The sequence below is a fragment of the Danio rerio genome, chromosome 24, assembly GCF_049306965.1.
Source record: "Danio rerio strain Tuebingen ecotype United States chromosome 24, GRCz12tu, whole genome shotgun sequence".
Lineage (NCBI taxonomy): Eukaryota > Metazoa > Chordata > Actinopteri > Cypriniformes > Danionidae > Danio > Danio rerio.
In genome coordinates this window covers 38325026-38352500 of record NC_133199.1, presented here as the reverse complement: position 1 = coordinate 38352500, position 27475 = coordinate 38325026, and the positions used below count along the sequence as shown (strand labels likewise).

Below are 27475 nucleotides of genomic sequence, written 5' to 3'. Positions count from 1 at the left end.
CAAAGTAGTCTTGTCACGGATGTTTTCACACCTCATGACTATCTGGGTTAGCGTTCTGTAGGTGCTGTGTTTACACTGTAGTAGGGATGTAACGGTATCAGAATTTCATGGTACGATAATACCTCGGTATGAATGTCACGGTACGGTATTTATTGATCATTTACAGGAAAAACAAAACTAATGAAAATACCCCAAAAAAGTGCCAAAAGTGTCAGTGATATACAAATTAGCCATCTATCTGTAAGCTTTGAAACAGGAACTTCAATTTTTCAACTTTAATTAAAAAAAATGATTAAACCATTTAAAAAAATAAAGTTTCAATTTAGTATTGTTGAAAACTCATCACATTCAACATTTAATCACTCACTCACTTAGATAGAGATGGGTTTTTTAAGGAAAATTATCATATAATTATAATCTGGTAAAAGCTGGGATCTCTGGGCATTTACAATGTCCCCTGCAACAGAAAAAACCCCTCTCATTTGGGACTGAGGTTTCTGGGATAGAGATACTCCTTGGCCCAGGTTGACAGCAGTGGGTAACATTGTGCATTGTCTTTCCCCCACTTGAGAGGACAAGCCATGAGTGAGATAGAGGTCTCTTTATGGTACAAGTCAATGTCTGCATCAATCTGAACAGTGTGCTGTGTTTCTGCAATCCCCATGACTGTTATTAGTCGTATTCCCCAACTTGCAGTGCACACATAGGGCTCAACCTGTGCAGTGCACATGCCCTTTTTAGTCTTGGATAGAAAATGCCCTTCCAAAATGATCAAAAGTGCCCCCGCGACGCGACACACCCTCCGTCCAGCCTGACGCGACAACACCGCTATTCAGTACGCGCGCGGCAACAACAACACCCCCAGAGAGACCGAAATGCTTCCACACATCCGATTTAAAACCCGCTTTAGGTTCGATCATTTCCAGCTCTTTTTCATCCCCGCTACTAGCAGCACACTCCATTTCCGCATTACTGGATCTGTAGTGACAACAGACCGCAAAGGATAATGGCCATGCCTGGGCTGATGGGAATTGTAGTTTTCGCTACCTCCCGTTCGCTTCATTTGCCTGAGCAAACTTTCTCAGAAGACCTAGGCTGCGTCCGAAACCGCATACTTCCATACTATATAGGACGCTAAAATCAGTATGCGAGCCGAGTAGTATGTCCGAATTCATAGAATTCGAAAATCAGTATGCGAGAAGTACCCGGATGACTTACTACTTCCGGCGAGATTCTGGAGTGCGCATCGCATGCATGCTGCGCTATCCCATGATGCCCCGCGAGCGAATTCATGAATGGGAGTAAAGCGACACAATTGACGCAGGTAGGTCACGTGACAATGAAAAAATGGCGGATGTAGTACGTCTGAATTCCATTCATACTTTTCACTTTCATACTGTATAGAACGCACTTTTCTAACGGCCGAGTAGTACGTTTAAATTCAAATGCAGCACCTACTGAGTAGTAGGCGGTTTCGGACGCAGCCCTATAGTTTTATCGAGTCATGCGACTACGGTAATATCGAAAAAAATTGCTATTGCGGCATGACGGTATTTACAATACCGTTACATCCCTACACTGTGGGATGGATCGCGACAGAAGAGTTCACACTGCATGACTTTGAAGAATCGCTGACGACTGCGTCTCGCAACCAAACAAATGTGAGAAGTGACATGGAAACAACGCGAGGTCGCGTAATATATTTTTCGTTATTAACTGCATCCGTAGTTCCCAAACTTTTTTTGCTTGAGACCCCCTTTTTCCCCGGAAACTACTGTGAGGCCCCCCTCCACATTTAAACATAGTCGCTCATATAAGTTTGCAGTAATGATGACAAAAAAGTTGAAACAAACGAAATGTTTATTACTATGTCTAGATATCCGCTGGGTAAAACGTGCTGGATAAGTTGACGGTTCATTCCGTTGTGGTGACCCCTGATGAATAAAGGGACTAAGCCAAAAAGAAAATGAGTGAATTATTGAAATTAGTTATTAAAATCTTTAATAGTTTGTAATTGTTTTGTTTATGCTGGTCATTCACTCATTGTTCTGAATGGCTGATGCTTAGCTCTTTACAGTTTGTATGGTCAGAATGTGTTTTGACATCAGTGAGTTGAGTAATCAGTCTTATTTTAGCAGGATTGATTTAACTCTCGTCACAGATGTGTAAACTCTCGTCTGAGTGAGACTGACGACTCTCTGTGTTCTTCAGCACATTTACAGCTAACGGGACTCGCTGATCTACAGACATTTGTTTATTATTTTGTTACTTTATTGATATTTATCTGTTAATTTTAAATGCTCTTATAATCTTACAGAATAATGTAAATTCATTATTTTAAGTACTTACATTAAATCATAAAATATATACATTTAAATGAATCACCCAAAAGCCAACTTTTTTTATTGTTTACTTTATATTTTATATTTGTTCTAGGTGCTCCTAATGGTTAAAAGTCATAGAGATTAAATAATGCATTCATTTTGCAAGCAGTTTTGCATATTTTAAAGTGTAATTTTATATTTTTATTATAGTGGAAAGACGTGTTAACATTTATTACATAATTGTTTATTTTAAAAATAGCTTGCAGTTTTTTATTCTTTGATTTCAAAACTTCTATACATTTTTAGAGACTAATTTTAATCTATTTATTTTAAAGGCCTTTTTTAATATTTTAAGCAAAAAATTGTACTTTTTATTATTTTTTATTTATATTTATAACATATTTAGAACATTTTTAAAGCTGCTTTTAGTTTTTATACTGGTTGAAAATGGTGGAAAGAACACGACATTCATTTCATATTTATTTATTTTACGAAAAGTTGGCTTTTTTGTTTTAAGCTCTCAAAATTCAGATTTTTTCACAGAGATTAATTTAAATATATTTATTTTGCAAGTGTTTTAAATTATTGTAAGCAAATTTAAGCAATTTTTGTACTAGTTTAAAGTAAAAAGTTTATTTTCATACATTTACTGCAAGGTCATTTATTTTAAGAAAAGTTAGCAGTTTTTTGTTCTAAGCCCTCAAAATTCAGATTTATTTAGAGAGATTAATTTAAATGCATTGTGTTTTATCATTTTAAGCAAATTTAAGCAATGTATGTGCTTATATTACTTTTAAAAAGTGGAAATACATTTATTACAAAGTTATTTAATTTTTAAAAAGTTAAAAGTGTTTTTTCCAAGCCCTCACAATTTTAAATTATTATTAAATATTTAAAATTATTTCGATAGACATTTATGATAAAAATATTATTATTAATAATAATAATAAGAAGAAGAAGAAGAAATAAATAACAATGATAATAATAATATTATTAATAATAACTTATTTTATGTAACACCTTTAAAATGTAATTCCCATTATTTATAAATATATAAAATTATATAAAAATAAAACAAGTCAGAAACATTGTAAAAATATATAATAGTAAAATAACACATGAAAAATACTCGTACTCCTCACAAATGAGCAAGTCTAAAAAAGTTTTCAGGGATATTTTTAAATATTCTGCATGTCTAATAATATTCATTCTAAAAGTTGTACTCATTATTTTATTTATTGTATTTACTCATGTGTAGGCTACTTATTACAACAGGTCAATTCAATTTAGCCACCTTTTTGCCAGTGCTTTTTCTCAGTGTTTACTATTTTTAACTACGCACACACACACAAAAGGAAACCATTTATTCTCCATTTGTGATGTCAAACATGCCGTTTTGATTTCCCCTCCGGAAGTGCCGATGTGTAATTGTGAATATGTTTTGGATTATTGAGCGGCGGTGGATCCTGGAGCTCTGCAGGTGATCTGAGAGGCAGATTGATAGATTTATGATCGATTTACACAGTCGTGTCATGAATAGTTGTGAGCTCATCAATCTCGGGCTGGTCTCTCGGGCTGTTTGGGCTTTAAATGAGACGCTGGCAGTGGTATGTGTGTGTTTTCGTGTCGTCTCTAATTGCCTGGCACTGGTATGCCACGCGACTGAGAGACGCTGGTCATTTACACACGTCTGTGGCACTGATTGACTCATTCACATCGCTGGCGTCATTCAGAGTTTGCACTTTATTGCTCTTACAGCAACGTTGCATTGTGTCGTTGTGTCTGTTTTAGTGTCATGATGATGGCGTACTGTTAAGTTGTGTTCATTAGTCTTTATTTGTAAATGTTTTATTGAATTTCATTTTACTTTAAATATATTTAATGCATTTTGTTTTATTCTATTTTATTTTGTTTTATTTTTGTTGTTGTTTATTATTATTATTATTATTATTATTGTTGTTGTTGTTGTTGTTGTTGTTGTTGTTGTTATTCCCACATAGTTTACATTCATTTTTGTTTGATTTTTGTTTGAAATGAAAATAAATAAATATATTATTATTATTATTATTATTATTATTATTATTATTATTATTATTATTATATCTAGATTTATTCTTTATACATGGTTTTATTTTTTAGACATTTTCTCATTTTGATGTGGATTTTAAACAGGTTTTGGCAAATACAGTAGCTGATTATTTTTTTTTAATATCTGATATGTGATGGTTGATTTTTAACCTTTTGTTTTACATTAATTACATGATAATTTTATCTTTATATCTATATACATTTATTTAAATGTTTTCTTAGTTTTAATTTAATTTTATTGTGTTTTGTTTTATTTTATTTCCACATAGTGTTCATTCATTTTTGTTTGATTTATTTTGATAAAATTTTGGCAGAATTTTGGCTCAAATTAAATAAAAGTTATTATTATTATTATTATTATTATTATTATTATTATTGTATGTTTGTAACTGTATAAAAGATGTGTCTAGTTATATATAACTCTGCTTTGTGGTGATTGATTTTTTTTACAATAATTAAATATTAAATTTATCTTCATATCTAAACAAATTCATTTTTATTTCATATCTAAATAAACTTATTTTAAATTTAGTATTGTTGTTTGCTCTTTTTTTCTCAGTATTATTTTCTTCAATTGCTAAAAATCATAAATAATAATTTAAATGTATTTATTTAGCTTTTGATCTGTGTGATTTTTATTTATTTAAAAAAATCTATTCTTTCTCTATTTTTTATATTTTGGTTTGTAAAGACTAAAACTTAAATTAAATGACCCATCTTTTTAAAATGTACAAAAATCACTTAAAATAAGTGTGAATTAGTTTCTGTTTACAGTATACAGTATATATTAATTCCCCCATAGTTTTAATAATATTCGTTTTCAACTATAAAATGTTTTTAGTTTTATATTATTTGTTTTTAACTATAAAATGTTTATAATTTTGCTATTATTTGTTTTTAACTGTATAAAAGGTTTATAGTTTTAATAGATTAAATTTTTCTTTACCTTTTCTGCATTTTTAAATAGGAAATTTATCATCATATCTATACATATTTATTTATTTTACATTTTTGTTTGTTCTTTAATAATGAATAATTAATAATTATGATAATAGATAATTATCCAAATGTAGTTATTTAGCTTTTGATCTGTGTGCTTTAGATTTGTCCTCTGTACATGGCTTAATTTATGTGTATACATATTTACTAATTTTTAATGGGTTTAAAAAGAACTTAAATAAAAACTAATAACTTACTAAGCACCTTTAGAAAAATGTACCAAAAACCACTAATAATTATAAACAGTTGCGCTCTCCTTGTTACTGTGTAATTGTACATTTAAGTAGTGATTAAAATAATTTATTAACATGTACTTATGGTTAGCGACTATTATGCATAATTCGCCGTTGTTACCGTTTAATTTTAAACACGTTACAAGGACAATGAAACACTCAATTAAATTAGTAACATAAAAAAGTTCAAGCTTTTATCTATTATTAAACTAACTCAAAATATAAGTAAAAATATGTAAATGTAAAGATGTAAAGCTAATTCTAAATATAAGTAAATGCAGCAATAACTCTGATCTACATCTGTTTCTGCCCTTTCGTCACCGAACCCTTTATTTTCCTGTGCTATTTTGAGGCTGAACTGAAAGAGATAGTGACGGTGCTTCTCTCCATTTCTCAAACACACACACGCACACAGTGACACACACACACACACACACACACACACACACACACACACACACACACACACACTCCCACACCCACTGGATGGCCTGGGGTCAGAGCAGGTAATAGCTCTGATGATCCTCCAGTTTGTTTCAGAAATAATTTGCCGTTGCGTCTCCGCCACAGGGCAGTGGCACTAATACAAATGAATCACTTCACTAACCTCTTTCCCCCTTTCACACTCCGTCAGTCCCTGCTCTCCTTCCACCTGTCCTCTGTCCTCTGCTTCTGCTCTTTTTCTTTTTTTTTTTACTTTTGTTTACAAAAGAACATTTTGGATTGAAACTAAACACTTTTTTTGTGCATTTTGATGTTACATACAAGTGAAGTCAGAATAATTAGCCCCCGTTTATTTTTTCCCCAATATCTGTTTAACGGAGAGAAGATTCTTTCAGCACATTTCTGATTATAATAGTTTTAATAACTCATTTCTAAATACTGATTTTGCCATGATGACAGTACATTATATTTAAATAGATATTTTTCAAGATACTTAAGATTAAAGTGCAATTTAATGACTTAAAGGGGCTAATAATTTTGACCTTAAAAATTAAAAACTGCTTTTATTCTAGCCGAAATAAATCAAATAAGACTTTCTCCAGAAGAAAAAATGGTATCAGACATACTGTGAAAATTTCCTTGTTCTGTTAAACATCATTCGGGAAATATTTTAAAGAGAAAAAAAAATCTGAGGAATTAGTTGAGTGAAGGCTCGTACACACCGGGATGCTTTTCGTTTGCGTTTATCAATTTTCGAGACGTTTTTCCGCATTCAAACCCAAACGATTTTCACTGCTGTCGAGCAGAAGAGTATGCAAAATCACTCCTTGACGTTAGATAGCGCTTACGGAAAAACAGATAGACCCCGGTGCACAGGGTGGCGCTAAACAACTTTAAGCTTTTGACACCCGCTTGTAACAGAAGAAGAAGAGAGAAAGTTGACACGCTTGTTGTTAAAGTTACTGGCGATTCGAACAAGCATGGATGGTTCAAGTAGCAGCTCTAGCGATGAAGGAATGATTATTGTTCACCAGTGCAATAAGCAGCTCCATGTTCATATCACCTCTGGGCATCTTCTTCGATATGCGCTCGCATTGACAGTTTTGCGCTTGAGCGCCTCTAAGGGATGTTTACTGTAACTTCAGCAGCTCTGTGCACAAAAGTGCCAATCTGATTGGTGGAGAAGGGTTTGACACGGCATGAGGCGTTTCTTTAAAAATGCCGATTTTACGCCTGACGTTTTGCGCGTTGATGTTAATGATCACTTTGACGCCCTTTATTTACTTATGAGGTGTTAACGTCGACGGAAAACGCGATGCAAAAAGCGCCTCGGTGTGAAAAGGTCTTAAGGGTAATTAGGCAAATCATTGTATAACTATCAAAGACTATCGAAAATATAAATAATGTTTTAAGGGGCTAATAATATTGACCTTAAAATGGTTTTTTAAAAAAATAAAAACTGCTTTTATTCTTGCTGAAATAAAACAAGTAAGACTTTCTCCAGAAGAAAAAATATTATCGGGAATTCTGTGAAAATTCCCTTGCTCTGTTAAACATCATTTGGGAAAAAAATTTAAAAGAAAAAAAAAATCACAGGAGGGCAAATAATTTTGACTGTATTCTCAGTACATATTCAGTTTTTTTACATATATTTTTTATTACATTATTCAATATGTAAATGATTAGATAATTTGTTTGTGTATACAATGTTTTTAGTGGATATATTATAAGAGAGACCTACCAGGTATTTACTTTTTTTACCAAACAAGTGGTCTTAATTGATTAAATTAGCAATAAATTATCTTTTATAAAAATTAAAAAGTGATTTTATTTATTTATTTATTTTGGAATAAAGTATTTAACTCCTATACTCATACTAAATCTTTGGAATACTAAATCATTCTGCAGAAATTTGCAAAAAAAAAATTTTTTTTTCAATATTTTTATTATAAGAAATTATCGCTGACATTTACTTGAAAATACACTTTTTTAAAACATAAAAATAAAACTTGTATTCAAACAATTAGACATTTCAAAAATAAATAAATAAAATGAAATAATAATTTAAAAAAATTACAACAACAAACAATAGTCATAAAAATAATAATTAGAAAAATAAAAAATAATAAACATGGATTCCCCCCACCAACCACCCACCAGTGCTATCCAACAATAAAAGTAGGTAGGTATTTTTTTTTATTATTATTATTATTTAATTTTGCACAGAAATGACAACAACAAAATATTCCACATATTCTGTCTGGCCTGTCTAAAATCAATATACCTTAAAAGTGAGTTTCAAAAATGAATGGTGATGTTTTAGCCAATCTAGTGAAAGCCAGTGCTAGAGCTAGCCAATGAGAGGAGAGCTGGTGTTTGATTGACAGCTCCAGCAAGCGTTTGTTTATGGTGACAGGGCTGACAGGTTGATTAGACGATAAAAAGGGGATTTAGTCTGAAGAATGGGACCGTCTATTTAAGGGACAGTTCACACAAAAATGACTAATTACTCACTCTCGTGCTTTCAAACCATTAAGTTTAATTCTGTTCAACACAAAGGATGATATGTTGTATTGCTTTGGAAACTGAGTGACATCCAAAGTGGCGAAACAAATACTTTAAAAGCCTTATTTAAATCAATGGCTACCGATTTACAGCATTCTTCAAAATATCTTCTTTTGTGATAAACAAATGTAACAATCAGTAATGATAGTGAACTGTCCCTTTAACAGCTTAATATTTGATATGAACTTGTATTTTTAAAACTGTACAATTAGACCGAGTCATTTCGGTATTTGTACTTATTAATAAACGATTAGGTTTGAAATGTGTTGCAGTAATCAGCCGCAATTATAAAAGCAGCAGCACATACAGGCAGTTTTTGCCTTTTATGACTTAAATACTGGGATGATAAATGTTTGACATCATGAATTGCTTTTGCTGTCGCACATTTTCATTTTCCCTTCTAGCTATGAAAATATGCTTTGCTCTCATGTGCTGCATTTGTCAAAGTGTTGTTGGTGCTATCACAACCCACTGCAGAAAACATATTCAAGGTAGGGGGAAGATGTTTTTATGTTATTTTACAATTTAGCTTATTGTTTTCTTATGATATCATAATTATAAGCATTGTGTTTTTGTTAATTATCATTAATTATTTTTTCTAATTATAATACAAATTAATTCTAGATAAATAGCCATTAACAAATACGTATTAAAGTCAGAGGGTGCAGCAGAAAACTTCTAATTTTTCTTTATTTTTAATTATTCTAATTGGGGAAGAAATATTTTTTTAACTATTTTACATTTGTTTTCCTCATATTATAATCATAAAGAATTTTTTACATTTTTTTTTTTGTAAATATTACTATTTTAAAATTTAATGTAATATAAAAAATATTACAATAATATTTTATATATTATTTAAAAATATTTTAATATTATTTTTTTCTAACTATAATAAAAATAATTATAGATAAATAGTAATAAAATAAACATTTAAGATGGCCAAGTTTTTATTTTTATTTTTTATTTTCCTTTTTTATTAAAATTATAATCATAAGGATTTGTTGTTACTTTTTATTAATATTTTTCTACCTACAATAAAAGTAATTGTAGTAATTAAATTGACATTTAAGATGAGGAAGATGTTTTTATTTTAAAATATTTATTTTTTTATATAATATTAAAATCATAAGAATTTTTTTTGTTAATTATTATAATTTTTTTCTAATTATAATAAATATTAGGTATAGATAAAAAGTAATTGACCAATACTTCAAAATAAAAAAAAATCAGCACATACATTTAACTAACAAATAAATTAATCAGTTTTTTATGAATAAAAAAAAAATTGTCTCACAATACTTTACATTCTCAACACAGACCCGACTCGATTTCTGAATGTGATGGAATTTATTTGTTATTATTTTGCAACTTTGATAATAGTCATAATTTGATTATTGTAAATATATGTATCATTATTTTCATAAATTAATAACAATAAAATATTCTAATAAACATAGAGATATAATTTTTGTGAATTTAGTTTTTGGATATTCAAATAGGTTTCATTATTATTTTAACCCTTTGATGCACTACATGGCTCTAAAGTTACCTGTCTAAGTTTATTTTTTCTATATCCTTTTTTAGCTTGTGCATCAAAGGGTTAATTACACAGATTATTGATGATTTATTAAATGTAATTTATAGTGAATATAGTATATATGATTAGGTGCAAGAAACTGAACATTATTTAAAAAAATATTTTCGTTAATCCACAGCCTCAGCAAACAGTCCTGATTTATATTTATATAACTTTCATATTATTATAGATTTTCATAATATGTATATATTATGTACATAATATGTACGTAATATTTTGAAGTCAGAAGTATTAGCCCCCCTGATATATTAGGCCCCCTCTTTATTTTTTCCCTAGTTTCTGTTTAATGGAGAGATTTTTTTCAACACATTTCTAAACTTAATAGTTTTAATAACTCATCTCTAATAACTGATTTTTCCATGATGACAGTACATAATATTTTAATAGATATTTTTCAAGATACTTAAGAAAAAGGGGCTAATAATTTTGACCTTTGACCTTCTAGCCGAAATAAAACAATTAAGACTTAATTAAGACAAGAGCTAATATGTCTAAAATCAAAAATAAAGAAAACTAGAAACAACTTCACAGCATTTTACATTAATATACATTATGACCTCCCTCAGTCAGCCTGTTTCCAACTCCACCACATTTAGAAACAATGTAAAAACATCCCCAGATTTTCTCAAAACACTCAGCAGCAGATTTTTCTTCATTCGAGGTTTGAACTGTTCCTTTAAATCTCTTTGTTTGCGAAGCGCAGTACATGAAGTGTCATTGATAAAAGTGAAGCCTCCTGCAAACACTGCTGCTCTTCTTCTCTCCGTCTGTCTTCGTCCTGCTGTGAGGCGTTTTCGATCTGCCCTCCCCTCCGTTTGAAGTGTCTTCGGAGACTTTCAGGGGGGCTCTTTTTGTTTTTGTGTTTGTGTGCCTTCAGAAGTTTCCCTTCCTCTGAGCCCCATTTACCTCCATGAACTCATTCACTGTTGGGCTTTCAGCAAGGAATCCATTCACCTTTTTTTTTTCTCCACGCCCTCGTCATTTGAGTCTCAGATGGTCACTTTCACTTGCGTGTCCAATTGCTCTGGCTCTTCCTGTTGAGACGCCTCCTCTCCGGTGTGTGCTTTACATAGGGAGCGTGCTCATAAATCGCTGTGTGCTGTTTAGTGTGGCTTGAGTAATTGCGCTGTTGTTTCTTCCTCTGCATTGGAGTGCATTCATGTGTTCCTGATTCTCTGGACTCCTTTGCCTGGTTTCTGTCATCATTAGGCTCAGCTGATTCTGGAAAGGCTCCTGGATAAAGCAGGACTCTGTTTCACTCCAGCTGACCACAAAAGAAATGAAAAAAAAAATCTATATGTGTTTGTGGTTTTAATTTGTAGATTGTCTTAACCATTTAATGCAACACTTAACCTTTTTCTGGAAATAGGCTCATTTACAGCTTCCAAAACAGTTTTTTCAACCATTCACTTTTAGCTTAGCTTAGCATAAATCATTGAGAGTGAGTAAATCACATAGAGTAAGTTTCTAAAATATGTTATGTTATTTTAAATAAATATTATTTGTATAAATACAAATTAAATTATGTATGTTAATTAATTATTTTTTTCATTATTATATAATACTATATGTGTATATATATATATATATATATATATATATATATATATATATATATATATATATATATAGATATATATATATATATATATATATATATATAGATATATATATATATATATATTTATTTATACAACACTTCTGTCTGGTTCTCAAATCTGATTGGCTGATAGTCGTGCGATATTCTGCAATATCAGAACTCCTACAGCTTCTTTACCCTTTGTGTATTACTCCGCCCACATAAAGCCAGCAAAAAGCAGACACTACAGCTCTAAAGTTTAAAAGATGCACGCTTAACTGTTTAACTGTCAGCTTATGATTTGAATCCGGAAGAAAGTAGTTCCTCATAGAAAAGGGTTTTTGACACTCTCCATGTTTGATTTAATTTTTATATACATAAATATGCTGTCAAACTGTTTTATAAATGAGCAATATCACACGAGTAGCAGTGCGATACGGCTGTATATCGGCACTGGTGGGGGCACTAAGGCACTCAGCCTAAGGCCTCGTGCCAACGCACACTTCCCACCAGTGCTGATATACAGCCATATCGCACTGCTACTCGTGTGATATTGCTCATTTATTTATATATATATATATATATATATATATATATATATATATATATATATATATATAAATATATATATATATAAACATAACATTTGACTTGATATTTTTCAAGACACTTCTATACAGCTTAAAGTGACATTTAAAGGCTTAACTAGGTTAATTAAGTTAACTAGGAAGGTAAGGGTAATTAGGCAAGTCATTGTATAACGCTGGTTTGTTCTGTAGACTGTCGAGGAAAAAAAAAGCTTGAAAGGGCTAATAATTTTGAAAATTAAAAACTGCTTTTATTCTAGCCAAAATAAAACAAATAAGACTTTCTCCAAAAGAAAAATATTATCAGACATGCTATGAAAATTTCCTTGCTCTGTTAAATATAACTTAGGAAATACTTAAAAATGAAAAAAAAATTAAAATGGGATGGGGGGCTAAAAATTCTGACTTCAACTGTATGTGTATATATATATATATATATATATATATATATATATATATATATATATATATATATATATATATATATATATATATAGCTGTGCGATATTCTGCAGTATCAGCACTCGTACAGTCTTTTCACCCTTGTGTATTACTCCACCCACATAGAGTGACAGCATATCAATAAACTCACTACAGGTTGGCAAATATTGCAGCTGTTGGACAACATAATGGACTTTTGAGGCTTTATTTGAGAATGTAGTTGTTTAGATGGCAACTATGCAGTTTATTTAGGGTTATATTAAGGATTGTGACTATTTTAAATATTTATCATTTTGGAGATACAATGCGTTGACATCCGTCAGCCTGTCATACTGAGCAGAGCAAAGACGGTTGATGTTCTGTCACAAGATGGCGACAAGAGATGGCATAATAAGCCCTTAGAGGAGAAAAACTTTTGAAACTAATTTCAAACCACAGCTTCTTAATTCATTATAAAACCGGTAAGCGACATTCTAAGTCGATCTCTCTCTTTGTATGTTGTAGTGCTGTATTTATACCATGTTAATCTAGTAGGGTTTGCTTTTCTTTGACTTTTTTTGCTGTTAATTATTATGATATTCTGATTGCAACAGAGAAATACTAGGTAATGTCTCTGGCATTTCATGCCGTTCAGCCTTATAATCTTAAAATTTGAGCAAAATCACCTGTTTTGTCATCACTTTAGACATTACACTAGAGAATCATTCAAATGCTAGCTTTAAAGTGCCGTTTATGAAGTAGTAACGGTTTCTGCTGTTCTGATGTCAGCTGAAGATGTGTATGAACGGCGGAGGAAAGTAGTTCCTCATACAAAAGGGTTTTTAGACTCTCCGTGTTATATTTTCTTGTTTAGACACATGATTATGCCGTCAAACTGTTGTATAAACAAAATATCACATGACTAGCAGTGCGATATGGCTGTATATCGTCACTGGTGGGACACTAAGCCAACGCACGCCTTCCGCCACTGCCGATATACAGCCATATCGCACTGCTACTCGTGTGATATTGCTCAAATACAGAGTAGACTTTCTTTAACATTAATTACATTTATATTTTTAATTAATTAGTTACTACAATTATTAATTCATTATTTATTTATTTTTTATTAATTTATTTGTTATATTAAATACCGAATTAAACATTGATAAGCGGTTTTTTTCTTCTTCTTTAGACTAACATGCGCAGATCCATCATGAACAAATGGGGTCAGTGCTAATTTCATGTTGATGTTAATGATTTATCATTGAGTGACGTTATTAAGTGCTCACTGTATTGTTGCTCCCTTTGAAGCGTTTAACAGCGTTCAAAGTCAAAGCTGGATATAAAGAGTGTTTGGTCTCCTTTTCAGGCTTATAGTCTCTCTCACACTCCATGTCCCCCAAGCAACCCTCAAATCCACTGCAAATATGTGTGTACCAGTGTATGTGTGTGTGTGTGAGAGAGAGTTTCCTGAATGTGGTTTTGTCCCCCTGCCGAGCGAATCTTCTCTCCATCTCATCAGTCTTTCCTGGCCTCCTCGTCCCTCCCTCGCTTTTGACACGCTAAAGCTGCACATTTTTATTTTTCTTCCTCCTGCCGAGAGGAAGTGTCTTTTCATGGCTTCTCTTCTTTCTCCCGTAAACCCCTCCATCCTGCGGCCCAGTGTTTGGATTGGGTCTCCATTTCAAACAAAAGTCTGAGGCGGGACGTCCAGCCCCTCTCTTCCTCTCTTTCACACTTGCTTTCATGTGCTGATGGGGGGGTTTGAGCAGCCTGTCGCTGCTTCTCAAATCTTCCTCCTTCCTCCTCAAATACAGGTGACTGTAAACTCACTGAAGGTTTAACGGCATCATAAAGAGCTGAAGACTGAAATGACATAATTGGGTGCTTAAATACATGGAAAATGATGCTCGAGTTCCCTTCGAGATGTAATGATTTGCTAAATGTTGCATCTCTGATAAAATAGGAACAGACAAACTGCTTCTTTTAATCTGAGTCACATGTACAAAAACAAGTGTGTTTGTGTGTGTGTGTTTGTATGATATTTTTAGCACTCCAGTTGTTTTTTCTTTTATTCATTCATTTGTTTTCTTTTCGGCTTTATCAATCAGTGGTCGCCACAACGGAATGAACCGCCAACTTATCCGGCATATGTTTTACGCAGCGAATGCTTTTCCAACTGCAACCCAACACCCATGCACTCCTGCATTCACACATATACACACATATACACTACGGACAATGTAGCTTGCTCGATTCACTTATACTGAATGTGTTTGGACTGTGGGGGAAACCTACGTGAACATGGGGAGAACATGCAAACTCCAGACAGAGATACCAACTGACCTAGCCGGGGCTCGAACCAGCGACCTTCTTGCTGTGAGGCAATCGTGCTACCTACTGCGCCACCGTGCCACCACTTATTTTATTATTATTATTATTATTATTAATTATTTTGACAGATTTTATAAACCTAAACAAATCTTATTTAGTTATTATAATTTTGATAAATGATTTTATTTTATTATTAATATTATTGTTTATTTTTTATTTAATTTTATATATTTAATATTTTTATTTAATTTTATATTTTATTTTATGTTGACAGATTGCATAGATCCCCCCAAAACTTAAACATATTTCATTATTTATTTTATTTTATTTTGACATTCCACAAACCGCCCAAAAATCTAAACATATTTTATTTTGTTATTGTTATTTTAATTAATGTTATTATTAATATTAATATTATCTATTTATTTTTTCCTTAATTTAATTATGTTGTTATTATTTTATTCATCTTTTTTATTTTATTATTAATATTAGTTTATTTTTATTTAATTAATTAATTTATATTGTTATTATTATTTTAATTAATATATTTATTTTATTCTTACTTACTTTAATTTAACTACTTTATTTTGTTATTATTATTTTAATTCATTTGTTTATTTTAGTATTAATATTATTTTGATTTAATTAATTTTGTTTGTTATTATTATTTTAATTCATCTTTTTATATTATTATTAATATTATTATTTATATTTTTTATTACTTTAATTTTATTTTATTTTGACAGATTCTAAAAATTACTCAAAAACCTAAAAATTTCATATTTTGCTTTTTAAATGAGTTTGCTTTCAAAGTGCATAATTTTTAAAGCTACAGACATTTTTTATTTCTCTTTAGAATTGAATGTAACTTAATTATATTTTATTTGCTATTTATTTTGAATGTGGGCAGATTTAACCATTAAGCTCATGAAAACAACAACAACAACCTTAAAGGGATAGTTGACGCAAAAATGAAAGTTTTTTTCACCATTATGAAGTGCAAAAAGGTAGCTAACACATGTTACAAAGAGCTCTTAGATATGACCGTGTCATTTACCTGCTTCACGTCGGGCATTTAACATCCTTAAAGGTATAGTTCACCCAAAAACGAAGATATTTTGAAGAAAGTTAAAAATCATTGACATCCATAGTGGGAAAAACAAATACTTTGGAAATCAATGGTTACAGATTTTCAGCTTTCTTCAGACCATCATCTTTTGTGTTCAACAGAAGAAAGAAATTCAAACTGGTTTGTATACAAGGCTGAGAAAATGATAACTTATCCTTTTTAGAATTATCCTTTTTGTGAACTATCCTTTAACTTTCCAGCTGCAGATGTGACCTATTAGCTTATTTTGCTTGATTTTATTTTGAATGTGTGCGGATATGAACGCTCGTCTTTAGAAAAGAAACTCATACACTGACAAAGAGTTGGTTTCTTCTGGAATCTCTTCAGATGTGACTGCGCTGAAGTGTCTGTTGGCAACCTTGTAAATGAGTCTGTCCTTCACCTTGTCAAAGCAATTCTCCCTCGTTAAATTGCTGTAAACTCACTGGCGTCCTCCTCCTTAGGAGTCATTCTGCCTCTGCCATGACACAGTGAGCTTCCTGTAAAGAATTCAGATGAAGAGAGAACAACAGAAGAAAAACAAGCTCTGAAAGATGGACTTCTTGAGAAGGGGAGGAGGCTAATTACACACACATCGCACACTCGTACACACTTGCACAGCTATCCTTTTGAGGACATTCACTGACACACTGTAATGTCCAATTCCTAACCCTAACCTTAACTATCATAGCTGAGTGACTGACCCTAACCCTTAAAGGGATAGTTCACCCAAACCTAAAAATTCATCGTTCAATCATTGTCATCATTTCACTTTACTCATTTCAAACCTCTATGAGATTTGTTGAACACAGAAGAGGATGGAAGAAAACTGGAAACCTGTAAACATTGACATCCATTGTATTTGTTTTTCCTGCTATGGAAGTCAATGGCTACTGGTTTTCAACATTCTTCAAAACATCTTCTTTTGTGTTCAACAGAAGAAAGAAAAACCTTTTAAGGATTTTAAATACACAACATGAAGCATGTGAATGATACGGGCATATCTAATAGCTCATAGCAACGTGTGTTGGCTACCTCTTTGCACTTCATGTTAGTTAGTTAGTTAGTTAGTTAGTTAGGTAGTTAATTAGTTTGGTTTGGTTTGATTGGTTGGCATGGGCGTTGCTAGGCCTATTTTAGGGGGGCTGTAGCCCTCCTATATTTCTACTTAGCCCCCTAAAACTTTTGCGATTAGCTCATAAACTGTACACTAAATTATCGCCTCAGTCCCCTTTAAATTTGATTTAAAAAACGGCGGCAGAATTCAGCTCCTCCCTGTCTTTTGTTGTTCATTTGATTATCAAACCACAGCCGTGAACAGTGAGAGAACGAGGTGTGTTTATCGTTAAATTGTTATAATATCTGCTTATTTTGCAGTTCTTTGATATAGATAACCTTGTATCCCAGTGTCACGGAGGAGCAGTTTTCTTGGCGTTCACCTCATCAGCACAGTGGTTTCCTCCAGCGAAAAATGTAACTCTTAATGAACATTCCGCTGTTTTTATTTTAATATGAACTACCAATATTAAACACTTACACAGTCTTGCACAGAAAGGATTAAACACAGTGACAGAACTACTTTGAGCAGGGGTTCTTAACAGGTTTGACCATGGGACCCACATTTTTACATGGTCATCAAGCCGCGACCCAAATTTTTAGGAACTATAATACAATTTTAGGAATTATACCTAATTTGTGTTTATTTGTTACCATAAACAAGTAGTCAGAGATACATCATTAGAAATTCACCAAGACTTACAAATAAACTATTTTATTGCTGTTGTTTAACAAAATGGATCAAATTATAGAAATATTACAAAGTAAAAACGACAAATACTGTTAATATTAACTGTTAATAAAACATGTTCTCTGGTTTCTAAATGTTGTTTTAATTTAGAAGGTTTCATGCTCTCTTATGAGAGCACCTCACTACATATGACACTGAGGCTTTAAGTCTTTTTTGTTGTCAATATATATCCATACTTTACATATTCGGGGTCATACTTGCGCTTCGACATATTTGTTGCAATAATTAAATGAAATTTCACATGTCAAACGGTAGGGTTTTCCTGCACGCATTTCAAAATAAAAGTCCGGTTTAAGCAAAATAAATAAACAAAATTTAACTTTTGTTGTTTTTTTTACCACACACTCTGCGACCCACTGAAAATGTTCCCACTACCCACTTTTGGGTCGCGACCCACCAGTTGAGAAACACTGACTTAGAGAATGTACTCGTTTTAACTGTCACTGAGTCACTGACAGGAACAGAAACAAGTGTTCGAAAGTATTAAATAAGTGTTGTCTAGTATTAAAAAAGTACTACTTATTTATTATTATTATTATTCAGATTGTGAATTATGTGAATTAACCCTTGTTTGGAAATATATATTTATATGCGTCATTTAATTAGAAAAGTAGCAGTTTATTTGTTTAACACATTGAAACAAAAAATGCACTTGAATATAGAAAGTGGTTTTTACTACAGTAAACAGGTGGGTTGAGCCTATTTGGCTTATTCAGAACCCAAATGGCTATGCCTGTCTGTAATAAAGTGGAATACTAGCGACCCATATTAAACAAACATTTTTAAGGTGTACTACTATTAAATTACTACTTATAAATGTAATATTAATTATATATATATCTTCTTCTTCTTCTTTGGCCTTAGTCCCGTATGGTTGCGGGGGTCGGCTCTTTGGAACAAGCCATTTTTAGACTTGTCCATTGGATAACAACTTTTTTACACATTCCGGCTGGCCTGTCATCTGGGCCTGTCACCCTCATACACTCATACACTAAGGACAATTTAGCCTACCCAATTCACCTGCAGCATGTCTTTGGACTGAGGGGGAAACCAGAGCACCCAGAGTAAACCACATATATATATGGTTTATATATATATATATCCGCTTGTTAAGTGTGACGTCACACGGAACGGCTTCCGGGTCCAAGCGCTCTGTTCAACTGAATGGGGAGACTCATGAAATGGTAATAATAAATGTTTACAAAGTGATTTGCTTTCGAAAGTCACGATTGCAATATATATGTCCATGCCTAATATCCGATGGCCAGAAAGAGATTAATTTTTTTATAAATTGTTAACATTTTGGTATTTGTTATGCAGCAAGCCCATAGATTGTTGTGTACACTATGACTTTATGTAAAATTAACTTTAACGTGTGATAGGAATAAAACGTGATCATAAACGAATGATTTCTCCACTCATATGAATGGTGGCTTGACAAGTGGTGACAAACACGTCACCACTTAACAAGCGGATATTTATTTATTTATTTATTTATTTATTTATTTATTTATTTTATTTTTTTAATCTTATAAGGGGCTGAGCCCCCCTAAAATTAAATGAAAATCCTAAAAATGCCACTGTTGGTTGGTTAAATTTATTTGTCCCTTGAGGGAAATTTCATTTGCAGCATTCACTCACAGAGATATCTGACTTTTTTAAATTTGGCATTTATATAAATAAATAAAGAAAATTATTAAAGAAAAAAAAACCTTGGTACCACTACACTAAATATTCAATCCACTGGCCATGAACTGCTACTGAAGGAGGAGGAATTTAAAAACTTAATTGCTTAAGGTATAAATGATAATCTTTTCCTATTCAACATCAACAGCCTGAGGTATCAAGACATTTGTGCTGCCCATTACATTACAAACCACAGGAGAGGGCAAATTCTTCAGCAGGATAGCGCTCCTTCTCATACTTCAACCTCTACATCAAAGTTCCTGAAAGCAAAGAAGGTCAAGGTGCACCAGGATTGGCCAGCCCAGTCACCAGACATGAACATTATTGAGCATGTCTGGGGTAAGATAAAGTAGGCGTTCAAGATAAACCCAAAGAATCTTGATGAACTCTGGGAGTCCTGCAAGAATGCTTTCTTTGCCATTTCAGATGACTTTACTAATGAGCACATGCACATCCTTGCACACTTATGCATAAACAAAAACACAAGCAACTTGTTTATATGCACAAACACTTTCTTACACAAATGCACACACTTACACAAACAAATGTGAACAAGCGTTTCCACACAAAACCAAATCACACATGCACAGAACATGAACGCAACACACACACTTGTCTGAGCCCAGAGTCCATTCAATTGCTCTCTGCCTCATTCACAAAGAGCTGTCAGGCTTTTGAGGAAGCAGCATTAAAGATGTGCTTTTCTTAATTAGCTGATGCCATTGTTGCCAAAGTGACTTAAACAACACTTGCTGGCTGCTGTAGTCTTGAGGGAATGGAATGCTGGCGCAGGATAACTGATGATCGGTTTGGAGATGCCACAACATTTGTTCTGCTTCATAAAGCCGCTGTTGTTGCACTTGTGAAACGCTCAGATGTAACTGCTGACTCCAGTCATTCAATTAGACGTTAAGTGGTTTCTTTTAGTAGTTTAGGTCAGGTTTGTTCGGTTATCTTATACATTTTTAAAAGGACACCTTGGTGTTGTGTGTTGTAGACTTTTTATAAATGTAGATTAGAGACTGTTGGAATGATTTGTTTTCTGTATCTGTATGTTTTCTGATTATCTTTCGCTGCACATCCAGGTCCAATTTCATGCAAAATACACACATGAAATTTATTTTTAGAAATGTTTTTTTTTTGTGTAGTTTTAACAAGGCAATGAAACTTTAGAAAGGTTTTAAGATTTAAGATATACACATTTTAGCCATCTTATTTTTCTGTTTTAAGAGTCGACCGTTTAAATTTTAGAGGTTGACTCTTTTATTTATGATGAGGTTAAATTTTAAACTTTAATCTTTTAAAAATACTTTTGTTAGTCTATCTATAAAGTTTCTGTCAGAGACTTTCTGTAAGATGTATTTAGCCTTTTTTCTGTATCTTTTTAAATTATTTTGTTTTTGATTCTCTCTCTCTCTCTCTCTCTCTCTCTCTCTACAAAAGAACCGAAATGAAATGTTTCTATTAAATGTTGTTAATGAATCTGATATTTTCATATTTAAATAATGTAACTCAACAGATAGACAATGCAGAAGACATCGGCAAGCAAATCAAGGCAAATCTAATGTAAATCAATTCTGTCTTGAGTAAGATTGTTTTTGTTTCGACTATAATAATTTCATTATAAAATGTAAAACATTATATATATATATATATATATATATATATATATATATATATATATATATATATATATATATATATGCTGTATTAGTTACTGTAAAGTGATGTTTTTTAGTTATTTTTAAATATTATTAAATAAATTTGGAAATTACTGAAATTACAACTATATTGTCCTTTGGCCCACTTGCCTCAATTAAGTTTCATTTTTGGCCCTTTATAAAAAAATAAAATAATAAAACAGCTAAACAGTTGCGTTTTCAGTCTTGATTTGAATGTGCCTAATGTTGGAGCACATCTGATCAGTTCTGGAAGCTGATTCCAGCAGTGGGGGGCGTAGTAGCTGAAAGCAGATTCACCCTGGTTTGACTGAACTCTTGGAATTTCTAGTTTAATTGATCCTAAAGATCTGAGTGATCTGTTGGGTTTGTATTCAGTGAGCAAATCTTGAATGTATTTAGCTCTTAGGTCATTTAGTGATTTATAGACAAGTAGTAATACTTTAAAATCTATTTTGAATGTAACTGGGAGTCAGTGTGAAGACTTGAGGACAAGTGTGATGTGCTCTGATTTTCTGGTTCTGGTCAGAATTCTGGCCGCAGCGTTCTGGATGTGCTGTAACTGACTGAATGTCTTTTTGGGAAGGCCAGTGAGGAAGATGTTACAGTAATCCACCCTGCTGCTGATAAAAGCATGAACAAGTTTCTCAAAGTCCTCTCTGGAAACAAAGCATCTAACTCTTGCGATGTTTTTGAGATGATAGTATGCTGATTTACTGACTGTTTTGACATGACTATTGAAACTTAGATTTGACTCCAGAATCACACCAAGATTCTTGACCCTATTTTTTTGTTTTTTGACCCCTAGAGCCAACGTACGCATTTACCTTGAGAATCTCATCTCTGTTCCCAAACACAATGACTTCACTTTTCCCTTTATTAAACTCAAGAAATTTTTGGCACATTAGGCCATACAATGGTACATTTTAGCACAACTCAACTCACATAAATTCGTACAAATTGCCCACTAAACTGATAAAACGTAAAATAGTTATGTTTCCTCATGAGATAAGGCTGAGTAAAACGCAATGAAGTCCACATGAACCGGAAGCTGAGACTGTTTTTTTTTTTTTTTTTTGTTCATATTGTGAGGCGGTTCCTAGATAAGCGCAGTATTAAATGAGAAAACAGTGAGTGTGGCTTGTTTTTTGTACTGTGAGCTGATTGGATGTAGTAAATTAAGCATTTCATTCAGAAAGATTAAGAAAAGGATTTTAGAAGAGTTATTACAACCTGACAGACACCTCCTCCTCACCATTTCTGTTTATCCGCTTGTTAAGTGGTGACGTGTTTGTGATGTATGTATGCTGTTTCCGGGTCCAAGCCGCCATTTATTTGAGTGGAGAAATCACTCGTTTATGATCGCGTTTTATTCCTATCACACATTAAAGTTAATTTTATATAAAGTCATAGTGTACACAACAATCTCTGGGCTTGCTGCATAACAAATACCAAAAATTTAACAATTTATAAAAAAATTAATCTCTTTCTGGCCATCGGATATTAGGCATAGACATATATATTGCGATCGTGACTTTCGAAAGCCTTAAATCGCTTTGTAAACGTTTATTATTACCATTTCATGAGTCTCCCCATTCAGTTGAATAGAGCGCTTGGACCCGGAAGCCGCTTCGCATGACGTCACACTTAACAAGCGGATTGTCAAAACTGACAGCTGGAGGGGTGTGGTTAAGTATGTTAGCCACGCCCAATACCTCAGACAGACGTAATATGAGAATTTAACTGAAAACAAACAGTGCATTTTCAGATTTTAGTTTTAGATTACAATGGCAAACTATTTATTTTTTTTCTTAATTACATTCCCAGATGAATTGTTCACCACAAAACTACCAATGTGAGCTAACAAAATCAATATGGCTAGTTTTGATTTCAGGTGCACTTTAAGAGCATCATAACAGAGCTGTGTAAATATAGACAAGTGTACATTTCCATCAGAATAACCGGTCATTATTTACTCTCCCGGCTGTTTGTTGGCTCTTCAGCTGGTGAGGTTGTGCTCCAGTGTCTCAGATCTCCATCCATCACCTTCATCTCTGCAGACTCTATCAGTTCTCTCTCTTTCTCTCTCCGTCTGTCTGTCAGTCACCCTGACCGGCTAAACAACGGCTCCTTTCTGCTCTCCTTATCACCGGGTCAGCGGGTCAGTCCGGCACTGAGCATGCTCACACGCGCCTCGTATCGATTTTAATTTAGCGCCGTACCCCCTGAATGCCAGCATGAGCGAGGAGCGGGGGGCCGGCGGGTGATAGAGAGCCGCAGATAGAAGGCCATTCTCTGGGCCGAGTGTGTCTCTTTCAGCCCTTTTCTTTTGCTTTCGGATCTGGCGGGCTGCCGACGGGCCCCTAGAGGGTTTGAGGGGCCAGTGCTGAGGGGGCCGCCATTGTGGGGATTCACCAACACTGACAGCGGCGATAAAAACACTGGCTTTCCCTCACACACACACACACACACATAGACGCTTCAGTATTGTCCAGCGTAGACATGCTGTTCACAATGTGTAACCTTTCGATAGCCAGACAGACTTTAACCCTGCGTGTTCTGATGGTAAATCAGAGTGTGTGTGTGTCTGATTTGTACGTTTAACCTTCTTCCCTTGTGACCTCTGTCATAATCAGGACTGAATTACCCTGGACTTGGAGGAGCTGATAGGATTATGTCAGAAATATGGACTCTGCTGGGATTATGGGTTTATAAATCGCAAAGTTTATCAAGTGTATCAAGATCCAGCATGTAAAAGTGTGTGTAAACAGAGGTTGTGTATATACAAGGTATATATGGTGAAAGAAAAGCAGAACTTTTATTAGTTGTGTATATCTATATTGGCATGTTTCAGTTATGTAATATAAATGATCAACATATTTGCACTTAATAAAGTGATGTAGTTGAGTGGCACGGTGGCTTAGTGGTTAGCACTGTTGCCTCACAGCAAGAAGCCCACTGGTTCGAGTCCTGGCTGGACCAGGTGACATTTCTGTGTGGAGTTTGTATGTTCTCCTTGTGTTGGTGTGGGTTTCCTTCGGGTGCTCCGGTTTCCCCCACAGTCCAAAGACATGCGCTGTAGGCGAACTGGATGAAATAAATTGGCTGTAGTGTATGATTGTGTGTGAATGTAAGAGTTTATGGGTGTTTCCCTGTACTGGGTTGCAGCTGGAAGGGCATCCACTGCATAAAACATATGCTGGATGAGTAAATAAACTATAGTCATATAGTACTGTTTGTGAATTCTAATTAACATTTGCACCTTATACAGTTGAAGTCAGAATTATTAGCCCCCCTGTTTATATTTTTCCCCAATTTTTGTTTAACAGAGAGCAGATTTTTTTCAACACATTTCTGAACATAATCGTTTTAATTACTCATTTTTAATAACTGATTTATTTTATCTTTGCCATGATGACAGTAAATAATATTTGACTAGATATTTTTCAAGACACTTCTATACAGCTTAAAGTGACATTTAAAGACTTAACTAGGTTAATTAGGTTAACTAGGCAGGTTAGGGTAATTAGGCAAGTTATTGTATAATGATGGTTTGTTCTGTAGACTATCAAAAAATATATAGCTTAAAGGGGCTAATAATTTTGTCCTTAAAATGGTGTTAAAAAATTAAAAACTGCTTTTATTCTAGCTGGAATAAAACAAATAACACTTTCTCTAGAAGAAAAAAATATATTATCAGACATACTGTGAAAATGTCCTTGCTCTGTTAAAAATCATTTGGTAAAAATTAAAAAAAGAAAAAAAAAAAGTCTAAGGGGGACTAATAATTCTGACTTCAACTGTATATAATTAATTTACTTTTGTAATTATTGCATGAAAGTAAATTTTTAATATACAATATATTATATAAATAAAAAAAAAACTTCTGTTGTATTTTAGTTTTTGTTGTTACTTTTTTTTAAAGTATTATTGTACATAATAAAAAGTAGATTTTTTATTTATTTGTGTTTTTATTTATTGCATTAAAGCTTTTAATATATAATATATTAAATAAATAATATTATTCATTTACTATATGTAGCACATTATATGCAGAAAGTATATATATATTTTATATATATATATATATATATATATATATATATATATATATATATATATATATATAAAATGTTATTATATATATTCATTCATTCGTTCATTTTCTTATTGGCTTAGTCCCTTTATTAATCTGGGGTCGCCACAGCGGAATGAACCACCAATGTACTCAGAATATATTTTTTGCAGCGGATGCCCTTCCAGCTGCAACTCCAAAACTGGGAAACACCCATACAAACTCATTCACACACATACACTAGAGCCAATTTAGTTTACTAAATTCACCTATAGCGCATGTCTTTGGACTGTGGGGGAAACCAGAGCACCCAGAGGAAACCCATGCAAACACTGGGAGAACATGCAAACTCCACAAAGAAATGCTAGCTGACCCAGCCGGGACTCGAACCAGCGACCTTCTTGCCGTGAGGCGACAGTGCTAACCACTGAGCCACCGTGCTACCCAGAAAACCAATTATGCAAAATCAAATACAAATTTTTATCAAAGAGAAAAAATCAGATAAGCATTAAAAAAAGTTACATTTAAATAAAATGTTGTAGTTTGTCATTTTTTATTTTTGTTTTTTTTTTTTCAATAAATTTGTATATATTATTTTTTATAATATAATTTATTATATTTTAATATCCATTGATTTCCTTTGTGTTTTTTGTAGGTCAGTGGAAATCAGAATGGTTTTGTTTTAACATTCTTCAAAATATCTTCTTTTTTGTTTGACGTAACAAAAAGTCGCACAGATTTGGAACGATGTGAGGAGTATTTGGATTTTTGAGTTTGTCTTTTAAAATGAGAGATTCTGACAAATGTTCTCAGAAAAGTGGGAAGTTCAGGATATATAAGCTTTCTCTCACTTCAGACTTTATCGCTGTTTTAAATTTATACCTTGAAATTCTGTCTTTTTTCACGATTTTAAAAATTTAGACTTCTGAAATATAGAAATAGAAATATAGAATTCTGAGAACAAAATCTGAAGTCCTGAAATATTTGAAAATATGACATGCTGATTATAATCAAAATCACAACAAAATGTCTTTTTTTTTATTTTACAAGAATAAAAGCACTAACGTTTGATCCTTGTGTGTTTGGTTTTTGGCAGGGAGGAGAAGGAGCGCTGGATCCGGGCAAAGTATGAGCAGAAGCTGTTTGTGGTGGCTCTGCCTCAGTCAGACGTGCCGCTGGGACAGCAACTCCTGCGGGCCGTGGTGGAGGACGACCTGCGGCTGGTGGTGCTCCTGCTGGCCCACGGCACCAAAGAAGAGGTCAACGAGACCTACGGGGATGGAGACGGACGCACAGCCCTGCACCTGTCCTGCGCCATGGCTAATGTGGTTATCACACAGCTGCTTATCTGGGTAAGGAAACACACTCGATTTCAGTCTTACACTTCTCTACAGAATACATGTATAGATACATTTACTGTAGTATAATAGATCTATAATAATAGTCCTGGTTCTCATTTACTCAAATGAGTCTTTAGGTTTTTTCAGTGGGTAATAAAATGGGTTTTTACATATCAAAGCAATTGATTTAAGTGTTTAATTGCATTTTTCTAATTAAAAACTAAATAAATCATGTCTTCTTTTTTTAACCATGATTCACAGAAGGCAGCTTCTGACATTATTATTTTTGCCTCCTTTATTAATGTAGGAATGTATGAAGCACAACTCACAGATTCATCTTGAACTCAGGAATCCTAAAATTCTCAATTGTGTGGATTCTTAGTTTAATGACTGGATTTCAGTGCAGAAATTGTCCAAATTCAAACATAATAAAATGTTAAAATACAAGACCACTGTAGTCAGAACTTTTAAAAAGTGTTACAGTTCCAGGATTCCCAATCAGTTAGTACTGAGTATAGAGTGAATGTGGTGAAAAATTAAAACTTGCTTTGAATTTACTCATATTGGCACTGAATCTGAGATATTAAAGGCTTTTATAAAGCTT

General features: G+C 33.0%; 1 protein-coding gene across 4 annotated transcripts in view; it reads left to right on the top strand.

Annotated features, from left to right (window-relative positions):
* Positions 1-27475, top strand: part of agap3 (ArfGAP with GTPase domain, ankyrin repeat and PH domain 3) — a 985397-nt gene that overhangs the window by 310870 nt on the left and 647052 nt on the right. For 3 of the 4 annotated variants that reach the window (XM_017353885.4, XM_009297586.5, XM_009297585.5), the window contains exon 17: positions 26628-26883. The exons of the other annotated variant lie outside the window; for it this stretch is intronic. In XM_017353885.4, the coding sequence (XP_017209374.1) occupies positions 26628-26883 (256 nt within the window). The remainder of the gene's footprint in view (positions 1-26627; positions 26884-27475) is intronic. 4 annotated transcript variants of the gene reach the window in all.